The sequence below is a fragment of the Rousettus aegyptiacus genome, unplaced genomic scaffold, assembly GCF_014176215.1.
Source record: "Rousettus aegyptiacus isolate mRouAeg1 unplaced genomic scaffold, mRouAeg1.p scaffold_m13_p_7, whole genome shotgun sequence".
Lineage (NCBI taxonomy): Eukaryota > Metazoa > Chordata > Mammalia > Chiroptera > Pteropodidae > Rousettus > Rousettus aegyptiacus.
Genome location: NW_023416310.1, coordinates 101,626,761 through 101,638,336, shown reverse-complemented (window position 1 = coordinate 101,638,336; position 11,576 = coordinate 101,626,761). Strand labels below are relative to the sequence as shown.

Genomic DNA, 11,576 nt, shown 5'->3' with positions numbered 1-11,576 from the left:
AAGACAGCAGCCCGGCCTCCAGGCAGCATTTGGCAAGCCCCAACAGGATGCCAGGCGAGCTGGCGGGCAGGAAGAGACGCCACTCAGAACCTCTCCTCCTCATTGTAATTTACCAAATCCATCTGGGGCTCCTTTGAGTCGTTTTCTGGAAATGCTGCATTTCAAGGGTCTCCCTGTTAGAAAAGGTCAGAGTTCGCGTGGGCCTTTCATGTTAAAGGAACTTGAAAGAAAAGGAAAGGAAATGTATATTTTCAGCCTTAGCTGTGATTAAGGGAGCTCAGGCCATGAGAACACTTAGATGATTTACATGATGTTACATGAAGAGCCAATTAGCCTAACAACTTCCGAAAAATTTCTACCTCAAGAGCACCCATTTATTAGAGCACTTGGAATGTGCCAGGCGTTGTGCTAAGTTCTTTCCTAGGATATATGATTCATCTCAACCTCACTCTCGCAGTGTGAGGAAGGTTCAGTGAGATACCCATTTTACCTAAAAGAAAGTTGAGCCTCAGAGAGGGTCAGTGATTTGTCTGGAATCCCCCAGCTAGTTAATGGTAAGGCAGGGAGGAAATCTCAGGTCTGCCTAATCCGAAGCCAGAGCTCTCTTTCTCCAATCCTCAACCTCGCAAGTTCTCTGGGCTGGTCTAGCACCTGAGGACAGCACATATCTATCTACCTGGTTAATTTGCATGAAGATGGAGCCTCATTAAATCTCCAGCTCTGATCTGGGCTACATAAGTCCAAAAGACTCTGGGGCCTCCCTGCAGCTGGCCCTGGTCCCAAAACTCCATGGTCACCTCCAGGGGGGCAGCCACAGCAGACCTTACTCACCATCCCATGGAAGAACCCCAAAGTCTATTGTCTCCATATGTGATCTGAGTCAGGACTCAGAGCAGGCAGTCTAGGGTGGGCCCAGGGAAGAGACGGTACAGACTGAGCTTGATCTGACTCAAGGGAGATACTCTGGGCCCTCTTACCCAGCAAAGAGCTTGACCACCCTATACAAACCACCAGGGAGATATCCCAGTCCTCCTGGTGGCCCTTCCTCATAGCATCGGCCACCCAGAAAATCAGAATTCTATTAGTGACAGCTCATTCATCAGCATTTGTCTGCAAAGTCCACAAAGTAGATAAGACCTCCTTCTGAAATTGTAGAGATCATAATGGAACTCTAGAGTGTAATAGTTAGGGTGCAGGCTCAGGAGTCAGACTTCCTGGGTTTGGAATTCGGATATTTTCATTTCCAAACTGTGAGAACTTGGGTGACTTATTCAACCTCTCTGAGCTTTAGTTTCTTCATTCATAAATGGGGATAATAAAACCCATGTCATAGGATTGGTATGATGATTAAATGAGATGTGTGTAAAGCTCTCAACATAGTACAGAGCAATCATTCAATATGAAATCATTGTGTGGATGATGATGATGGAATCAGGGCTAACCAGACAAGGGGCTGCTGCAGGGCTGTCCCTTCCTTCTGAGGACAAGCCTGAGCTCCTTTTCCTATCTCTCCAAACCCTAGAGCCTTCCATGCTCAGATAAAGTCTGCCCCCTCCAGGAAGACAACTTGACCACTCCAGCCCCATTGATCTCGCCATATCAGAGCTCCTTCTGCCCATGGTCTGTATGGACAAATCCAGCAACGAACTGGGCTCTAATAATTTCTCAGCTTCTCAAGCAGCCAATACCTCCTGGAGTGGCCTTTTCTTCCTCTTCCCTCTCCATGGCCTGAGCCCAGGGTTAGATACACAGTAGATGCTCTCTCAGCGGGCTTTTAGGCTGATTTCAGTGGGCCGTGGATGTCTGAGACTCAGTCTCTTCTCCTTCCCTCATCCCTCCTCACACTCCTATTCTTTCTACTCGCCTGGTTCCACCGAGCTGGGCTAGAGGCTGGAGCCATGACCCCATAGGGCAGTGGCTCCCAGACCTTAAGATTTCAAAGCCCTATAAAATGTTCAAAAAAATTTGGGGGTGAGAGAGTGAATAGAGAGTGGCTAAGTTTTTCTTTTGCCAAATAAGACATTAAAAAAAAATCAATTCTCACCATCATGGTAGTAAAAAAAATATAAATAAATAAATAAATAAATAAATGGCTGTTTTCACACTAATAAAGCAGAAAGTTCATAATCTGTGATTAAAGGCTAATACTTTTTAAGTTGAAAAAATTTAGCCTTCTTGAGAAAAACAAACCCCCTCACTGTTGCCCTGACTTCTCTCTTTTCTCCATGGACTGGAGAAACTTCGCTGGCTTGTGTCCACTGGAACTTCATGGGTCTGGGGACTTTCGTCCTGCAGGAGGCTCCTGCTAAGCTGGGGTCACTCTCAAAAGCAGAAGGACCCCAAAGCCTTTGGATTAGGCAGATTCGTATTCCCTCTCAGCTTTCCCATAGGAAGCTCATCAGGAAGCCAGACCTTATAACCTCAGCTGTTGAGGTGGGCCCCTCCCCCTGCACTTTCTTCCCTCGGGACTGGGCCACTCTTAGCAGGAGCCCCTCCTCCCACTCTAGAGGGACTGAAGTGAGACTGAACAGTAAGAAAGGAGACTGGGGGGACCTAATAGGCAGAGTCTTCCCCACATCTCCCTCGTCATACTGAGCATTAGTGCCCCCTCTCCAACCTCTAGCCCCCGGAAGGGAGGAAAAGAGGGCGCTCTAGCCCTGAGGTGGGGCGCAGAGGCCGCCCGCTGGGCAGGCGTAGATAGGATCTGACCGCGGAGAGAGACGGCCCTGGCTCTTTGATCCGCAGCCAACCCGGCTGAGCCTGGACGCAGAGGGGTGGCGTGGCCCGCTTCCGGCCCACGCAGCCAGGGGTCCTGTGCGGCTCTGAGCCTGAGAAGTGTACAAGACACACTCCCTTTCCAAATACGCTCTGCCCTAATTGCTCTCCGGAGAGATGGGAATGTCTACACTGAAACCAACACAGAAACCTGCTGTGGGCTGCAGTTAGCTGCACCGCGTTCCAAAGGAGCCGATGTCTTTCCTAGACGCAGTGACTGACCTGAGGCCAAGTGTGATGTGGAGGCCCGCGTGGACTTAGCCCCAGGTGCCTCGTAGATGCAACGGAAGCTGGCATATGGTCTCAGGCTTCTCCGGCTATAGATCCTGCAGCCTGCACCTTACGAGGGTCGGCCTGAGCCAGGCTGGGAGTCAGTGGGCTCGGAGGGTACGCGACCTCACTTGTTAGTTTGCTTCGTACTCCCCACCCCTCATCCGAATCCTGCAGCCCACGTGGCCACCCAAAGCCTGGCATCCTAGAGCCACGAGTTCTAGGAATGGAACTTGAGTTGGGAGAGTTGTGGGAGGGGTAAGGAGTGACTGGAGGATCCCCATGGGGCGGCAGAGGCTCCTTCCTCCTAGTCCTCTTGGCTGTGTTTACTACGCCTCGAAGCCACATGGCTGAGAGGCCCTCACAAATGTGTGCTGTTATAAGCCCCGCATGCAACAGGTAATCAATAAATGTATGAGCATATGCTTGTGTTCTTGCTGCGAGTGGTCAGCCTGGAAAGATGTCCCAGATTGGCTTAGAGCTGGAGAATGGGGCTTTGTGGAGGCCTAACCCTGCTGGCCCAGGGTTTGAGCACAGCCTCCAAGCAGCCCCAAGCTCTAGGAAGCTGCCAGTTCCAAGCTTAGGGCACAGACATAGTTCTCATCTTGGCTCTTATTCCAAGCCATCTCAAGAACCTCGGGGACCCGCGCCCTCCGCAACTGGGAGAGAAACCTGAGCGCAGGACAGGACTCGCTAGGTGAGGAAGGGGGAATCTGGGTCTCCCTTAAAGTCCTCGTATTTCAGGAGAAGAGTGATGCTATTCAGGATCGTCCAACGCCTCACTCAAATTACGCCCGGGAGAGCGAGCCCTTTAAGACTATGCCCACTGGACGCTTACCGACCTCTCCCGGGAGAGGAGGGGCGGGGCGATTTGGCTCCGCCCAACGCCAGGCCCGCCCCCGGCGTCCCTGCCCCGCCCCCCGCACTCGGCCGGCGGTGCCTTTGATGTTAGGACCAGCTCCCGCAGCCGCTGAGCCTGGCGCCCGCAGCCCGCCCAGGCGGAGTCAGCCCGCGCTCCGCCCGCCGCGCTCCGGGCTCGGAGGTCCGGACTCCGGGCTCGCCGCCTCCCGGCCGGCTTCGCGCCCAGCACTCCCGTGCCCCGCGCCCCCGCGGGCTGAGCGCACCATGCCGCAGCTGGACTCGGGCGGGGGCGGCGCGGGCGGCGGCGACGACCTCGGTGCGCCTGACGAGCTGCTGGCCTTCCAGGACGAGGGCGAGGAGCAGGACGACAAGAGCCGCGACAGCGCCGCGGGCCCCGAGCGCGACCTGGCTGAGCTTAAGTCGTCTCTGGTCAATGAGTCCGAGGGCGCGGCGGGCGGAGCAGGGGTCCCGGGGGCCGGCGCCGGGGCCCGCGGCGAGGCCGAGGTCGGGACCGAGGTGAGCGCCGGCCCGCATCCCGCTCCTCCCCCGCAGCCGCCTCCCGGGCCTCGGCTAGCGCTGACCTGCCCCTCCGTCCGCGGCCTTCGGGGTCCCCGTCCCTGAGCCCCCTCTGTCCCTAGCCCCGAGCCCCTAGCTTTCCCTGCGCCCCTCACGGCCCGTCTGGATCTCCCTGCAGGCTCTCGGGCGGGAACATACTTCGCAGAGACTTTTTCCCGACAAACTTCCAGAACCTCTGGAAGACGGTGAGTTTCTGCACGACCCGACTCCCCTTCACCCGCTGAGGCCTCGGCCTCCATTGGAGGGAGGGAGCCGAGGGGGTGCCACTCCCCCTCCCCCACTGCAGCTTCAGGAGGTGGTAAAACCGAGAGGGTGGGAGGGAGTGGGGGGCGGGTTTCCCGGGCGCCGCCGGGCTCGAGTCACTTCCGGTGCCCTGACCTTTATAGGAGTAAACAGACCCCCGCCATCTCCGCCTCCCCTCCTGCCCAGGTGACTGACTGAGTAATCCCGTCTTGAGGAGAAAGCATTGGCCAAGTACTTGGCTAGCTGGTAGGGTGGGGGTCAAGTAGGAGCCGCCTAGGGGAGGCCTGGACTCTGGGTTCTTGATCAAAACTTGGCATTGTGGGCACCTTCAGCCCATTCCTTCTCAAGTCACGAACTTGAAGGAGACCCCTTGGCAATTATTTTTTCTCTCGAGAGCAGACAGCCTTCAGCCCGAATCGTCCGGGCTGGCGTCTGACCCAGCTGTGGTTTTTCCAGGCCTGAAGGCCCCGGAGTGCTCCAGCGGCATGTACAAAGACACCGTCTACTCCGCCTTCAATCTGCTCATGCACTACCCACCCCCTTCTGGAGCAGGGCAGCACCCCCAGCCGCAACCCCCACTGGTAAGTGGCCCCAGCCGCTCAGCCTGCCTTATGCCTGCCACCTTCTTGACCAGGTATGTGGGGCATGGGCAGGAAGTGACTTTAGCCTAGAACAAAATAGATACATGAGAACTCCCTTTTGGTCTCTTTTGCCATTCACACTCAGTGGGATCTGAACTAGAGAACTTTGCTAAAAGAAGGAGGGATGGCCCTAGGCAGCTGCCTTCCTGCTAGCTGTTGGCTTTTGTCTTCCTAGCTTGCACCCAAGCAGGTACAGGCCCTATCCCGGTGCTGGGTGATGCTGGGGTAGAGTCTTCTCAAAGAATCTTTGAGCTGAGACCACCTCTGGCTCCTGAGGGTGTTGTGGGTGGTGTGGTCTGAGCTGTGAGCTTCATAGTTAGCCTTCTCCCAAAAGCCTGACTTCCTAAGCCTTGGTACTTGGAGGAACCAACAGAAAAGCTGGTTGGCTTCAGCATTTCTGGTTGTGGATAAGAAATATACTCTATTCGTTCTATTCTTATTGACATGAGTGCACCCTTGCCAAGAGAAAGATCCTGAACATGTGTCAAAAGTGTGTTTTTAATGAAGCTGGCTTCATCTCTAATACACCAGGCAGAGTTTGCAGAGGTGTTTCCCATCAGTGGTGTTATTAAGGGGCCTGTTCAATGAATTTGCCTTTCACACTCAGTGGGATCTGAACTAGAGATCCCAGACTTGAACAGACTTCATGATCATTACAAACCATGCTTTTCTGCACATTGGTGCAGATGACCTCCAGTGTGAAGGGCCTATTCTGAGTGCTTTGGAGCAGTAAAGCTGCACTTAAAAAAAAAATTCAGATTAGTGTTTCAGATCATCCTTAGGCGTCCCAAGTTGAGGGTGAGATTAGCACTAGAGTACATAAAAGGTTCAGGGGACTCTGATGTGCAGTGTTGGATGCAACTGTAGGCCCATTGCAGGTGCGGCCCACGGGTAGGAGGCTCACATGGCTAGTGCTGGGATCGCCCAGAGGGAGGAGGATGACTGCCAGGCTGTTTCAGATCCCGAGTGAGGAGGATTGGTTCTGAGAGCTGTTCAATGCCAAAGCTAACGGGAGGTGAGAAGACACTCCAGAAACCCAGGATGGAAAACCTGGTGGACTGCGGACTCAGGAAATGATCTCCTTGTCCTTTGGCTCCCATTTTCTCATCTGTAGAAGGAGCATATTGAAAGAGTGTTCTGATTTTCTGCTCTTGGATGGCTCCATCTATGAGGTGCTTGCTCTGCTCCAAGTCTGTGGGGGCAGGGGCTTGCCCACTGACCTCGTTACCTGATAGAGCAGATCTCCCTAGAGACCTCTGCCTCGCACAAGCAGAGTCTTAAGAGAGATGCTTTTGGGGCCCCCTACAAGGAGTAAACCCTTGATTTGGGGCCAAGTCGGCATCACCCACAACTGCCAAACCACTGGCAGGTGAGTGCTAGCTTGGTAGGGAGCTGGGGTCACTGTGATAACCATGACTAGACAAAAGGCCTCGGCCCAAGAATTAGCCTAGCAGGGCAGGCTCCCCTCCAGCTTCTTGTACTTCCACAGCAGGGCAAGGAAAAGCAGTAATTCTCAGTTCTTTCCGTGGTATGGGCAAGTGGTTGGAGAGTGCCCAAAAAGGGAAGGCCTCATTCTCTGTAGGAATGTGGTGATGGGACCATTTGGTGTCCTTTAGCCCATACTACTGGTCAAAGAGTAGGCGGACAGACCACTAACTCCAGCAGTCAGGGTGCTGGGGGGGCGGAAATGGGCCCTGGCACACCACCACTCCCCTGGTCTGGATTATTTCTTTTTTCCAACTTCAGGATCTTTCTCAAGCTATAGCAGATGCATTTGTATGTGTCACAACCTCTCCTATAGGGGCAAATCCCCTGATCCTCCCACCGCCTGGCTTCTGCGAACACAGGAGGATGAGCTCTGGCACTGACTTTGTGTGCCTTGGTGCCAGCTGCTCCAGGGGGTGGGGACAAGGACAGAGGCAAGGGCCTAAGTTGGGGTGACACTGGTTGAGGAAGTTATACATGAATGTAGTGGAGCCTCTTTTAAGCAAGCTTGATAGTTATAAGCTAATGGCAAGTAAGAGTGGCTACTTACGTCACCCCAAGAGTTGTACGGACATTTTAAATACGATTGTGTTTTAAAAAGCAAAATTGATTGAGCCCATGTTTTGGGAGCACATTTATAGTATGATTTAAGTTCTTGTGTCTGGAATGAAAAAAAGATGCTCTTAGAGTAGGTTGGAAGCCCCTTTCAGGGGCCTTGAGGAAAAACTGCTTTCCTGACCCCATCTTCAGGGCACAGATGACATGCTTGCCCAATCTCTGGCCATGACCCTCAGAACTAGCCCCCACCCCCGAGCCTTTTGCCAGGTCCTCTGAGAGAATCTAGGTGGTCAGCAGTTGTGCTGAGGAGCTCAAGGCCAATCACTTGACTTCCCTAGACAGGGGGGAAAACCCATTCCTGGAACCTGTTCTGCCCATCTCACCACATTGGGCACCTCAAAACAGACTCAAACCTAGCCAGGAGTGAAGGGCCAAGTGACTACCTCACAGCCAACTGCCACGGGGCAGAAGATTTTTGTTCCCAAAATGTTTGGGTTTTCTTGGTACTCAGCTTCTTATAAACTCTGGGGAAGGGGAATTAGGTCAAAGTTTATTTTATGGCTGATGTTTGTCAGGCATCTAATGTGGGCTTGCAGACAGTTACTGGTCTAGAGCCGTAGCCCCTGCGTATTTTGGTTTTGTCGTCTTTGCTCTGAAACCTGGTGGTGGGGGTGGGAGGCAGTGGCCTGGTTCCGGGCTAGACTTTGAGAGGCTTCCAGGATGAGTAAGGCATCACTCCTTAGGAAAACTCAGGTTCTTGGATACGCAGGACTGATGGTCTGGTGCAAGTCTGCATCTCAAAAAGAATGTGAGGCCACGTTGTTCTTATGGCTCCGTCTATGGGCTCCACTTAGAACCTGTGGCCTGGAAGGCTGCTTAGCCTTTTGCCATTTAGGTGAAATGTCGAGAACAGACAAATCATAGAGACTGGTAGATGAGTGGTTGCCAGGGCCTGGGAGAAGAGGGTAACGGAAAGCAGCTGCTAATGGGTGCGGAGTTTCTTTTTGGGGTGATGAATATGTTCTGGAATCAGGCAGTGGGGACAGTTGTACAACCTTGCAAATATACTAAAAGCCACGGAATTGCACACTTTATAATGGTGTATTTTATGGTATGTGAATTATGTCTTAATACAAAAAAAATTTTAAAAGGCCGAGGCTTTTGCCTCTTGTAGGGACTTGGGGCTCTTTCCCTGTGTCTGACCACCACAGCGTTCCTGGTGCCTGGGCGTGCTCTCAGCCAGAGGGGCAGGCATCAGCTCCGCGGTGCGGGAGCCCAGCCGAGTCAGTGGACTCATGCTGGGGCTCCTGGCCAATGGGCTCATGTGCCCCGACTCCAGAGTCTGAGGTCCAGGTGAGGACTGTGTGAACACAGCCCGGGGGAGCAGGAGGTGAGGATATAAGCAAGACCTGGGCAGAGGAAGGAAGTGCTGCTGCTGCACAGCCAGCCAGTCCAGGGGAGCACTGCAGAGACGCACCCCCCCAGCCCTCCCAGCCCTCAGAGAGAGCAGCGGGGCCTTTCTGGGGAGAGTTACTGATGGTTGCTCACCAGCCCTGGTTGGAGTGAAGCCTATTAGAAGTGAGGCTGGCACCAGGCTGGGCACCCAGAGGGCCCAGAACCTACCTCTGGGAGCTCCTGACTGAAGACTCCCTCTTGGCCAGAGGAGTACTGTCACAAAAGGCCTGGCTGGGGGCGTCCTGGGCAGAGTTGGCCCCGGCCTGGGCTGTGGAGGAGGGTCTGCCGAGTAGCTTCCTAAAGGAGCAGTTGTTAACAGGTGACGACAGGGGACTGGCAGACACCTGGGCTGCCCTCCAAACATCCCAAATCTTTCACTTCTTCACTTTAGTCACTACCCCCAAGCCCAAGCCACACCATCCCTTACCCAGGTGGCAGAAACAGCCTCCTCCAGGGTCCATCTGCTCCTACCTTGGCCCCCATCCTAACCCCTACCCTAACCCTCAATCCAGGCTCCACAGAGCAGCCAAATGGGTCCTTTAAAATCATGAATCAGATCCCATGTCCTGATTAAACCCTGCAAGGGCTTCCCATTGCTCTTGGAGTAAAGCCCAAACCACTCACCACTGCCCGAGTGCCTGAGTGGCCAGCCCCTCCTACTTAGTACCATACTCTTCCTCTCTCCTTCAAGAGTAGCCACTTCAGTGTCATGATATAAAATATTTTTTTACAACCAATAAGAATCTTTCCCACCGCAGGATCTTTGCACTTGTCCCCTCAGCTTGGAATTATTTTTCCCAGCTGTTCATTTAGCTGCCACCTTCTCATTTCTCATTCAGGGTTTAATTCAAATGTCACCTCCCTAGAGCGACCTCCTCTGTGGTACCCTCCATCATGCCCCTGGGCCTTAGCTTCTTTGCTCACCCTGGCAGCTCTTTAGACCAAGGCAGTTGGCACTGTTTTGTGATGCATTTGCTATGCTTAGACTAAAGATAGCTCATCTGTCAAAAGTTATCTGTGAGCCTTACTGTCCTCTTCTACACAGTGGGAGTGGTGAGCCCTCCTCCCTGCATTGGAGTGCGGGCAGGAGGCAGCAGTGCCAGGGAGGGGCCCAGAAGGGTGCTAGCTTGGCCTGGGCTTGGGGGACAGGGATTTGGCAATGACTGATCCTTTCTCCCTTGCTGTCCTGGCTCCTCTGGGGCCAGTGGTGGCTCAGTGGTAGCCATGCATGGACTCCAGTCTGGAGGGCTGTATCTGTACTTTGGGCCCAGGGGTCTTGGGATCTGAGCCCTAGGGTGGAGGCACAGATGCACAGGCCCCCTCCTCACTGCCCCACCTCACCCAGAGGTTCTTGGGAGGGGAAGTGCTATTCCTGGCCACTCACTCCATTCTGAGAATCCTTTTCCGTCCACCCTGAAAGATACTTCCCTTCCCCAGCCATATAGAAGCCCTTTACACAAGGCGGTAGGGGTTTAAGCTGTTTCGTTAGGAAAAAAGGGAAGAGACCCACGTAGTTGTTAGCCTTCAAACCATCCTCAGACCTTTTCCCACATGGTCACCCCTGCACACAGCCCTCATACCTTGTCCTGATGCTTCCCTGGGTGTGGGGGTGCATGTTTGCAGGCCCCCAGATAGTGCCTATGTATAGTATCTTTGTTTATCTCCGATATTGACTGTATTCCTCATGTAGCTTCTAGCTTGCTCACAGGTTGCCTTCTTTACTAGTGGGCATGTACTTATTTTCCTGAAGCTCAATGTTCAAGGAGAATTGTGGGGTCAAGAGGGAGGACGAATCCCAGCATTTGCTTCCCCATAGCCCCAGTTCACTGTGGGTTCTTGCAGGGCCTGAGCACAGCCAGTGTGGACTTTCCTCTCTTTTGTCATTTGTTTAATAGGTTCACGATGGGCAATGGGTTTTAGGAGTTATTTTGACTTGCATTCTTTCCTGACTTGGAAAGCTGTGTGGTATTGGCTGTGGTATTTGGAAAATCTGCAGCCCTCCTCAGCTGCTCCCAAGGTGGGACTCTGCTTTCAGGGTGCCCCTCAATGCCTTTCAGGGCCAGGAGAGCACCACAAAGGAAGCCCATCCTAAAGACCTTTGCTGTGCCCTCTCCCCAGGGGCCGTAATTTTAGGGCCACCCACCCACTGTTCTAGCTCAGCAGGGCAGAAGGGCTGATAGCCCTGGGTTGGTCACCAGGACCCAGGTATTCTTTCCCTCATCCTACCAGAGTTTCAGCAAGCCAGCTTCCATAGCCAGCAAATAGAGACATTCATATTAGCTCTCCCCACCTCCTCAGTCTCCCCGAGAGTCAGATGTGAGTGGGGTTGAAAGAAGGGAGGGCTTGGTGCCCCGCTCCCTGAGGCAGCCATCAGCCTATCCCTCCTGGGTCTCCTGAGACCTCATCCTACTCCCTGCCCCTTCAGGAAAAGAGGTTTAACTGAGCGGTGAGAATGGGCTCCAGGGGCACACTCTTCAAGTCAAATAACTGACGGGGTCAGGCTAGATGAGAGTGGCCACAGAGCCACATGGGGAGGCAACAGGGGCCACAGCCTCCTCCAAGCCTACCCAGGCAGCTGCTGTCCAGAAGCCAGTCACACTCCCTCCTACCTTGTGACTGGCTGCTTCCTGTCACTGTGTACAAACAAGACTCCGTTGGAGGAAACAGGTGTTTTATCAGGTCACATCCCCCACCCTACAACGGCACAGTGCC

General features: G+C 53.7%; 1 protein-coding gene across 8 annotated transcripts in view; it reads left to right on the top strand.

Moving 5' to 3' along the window:
- Positions 1 to 4,002: 4,002 nt before the first annotated feature.
- The window catches only part of TCF7 (transcription factor 7), a 33,032-nt gene continuing 25,458 nt past the window's right edge, over positions 4,003 to 11,576 (top strand). For 3 of the 8 annotated variants that reach the window (XM_016137648.2, XM_016137651.2, XM_016137654.2), the window contains exons 1-3: positions 4,006 to 4,422; positions 4,601 to 4,667; positions 5,182 to 5,306. In XM_016137648.2, coding sequence (XP_015993134.2) covers positions 4,171 to 4,422; positions 4,601 to 4,667; positions 5,182 to 5,306 — 444 coding nt within the window. In that variant the 5' untranslated portion in view covers positions 4,006 to 4,170. Of the gene's footprint in view, positions 4,423 to 4,600; positions 4,668 to 5,181; positions 5,307 to 11,576 lie in introns of all 8 variants that reach the window. The other 5 variants (XM_016137653.2, XM_016137646.2, XM_036224136.1 and 2 more) reach the window with 4 other exon arrangements.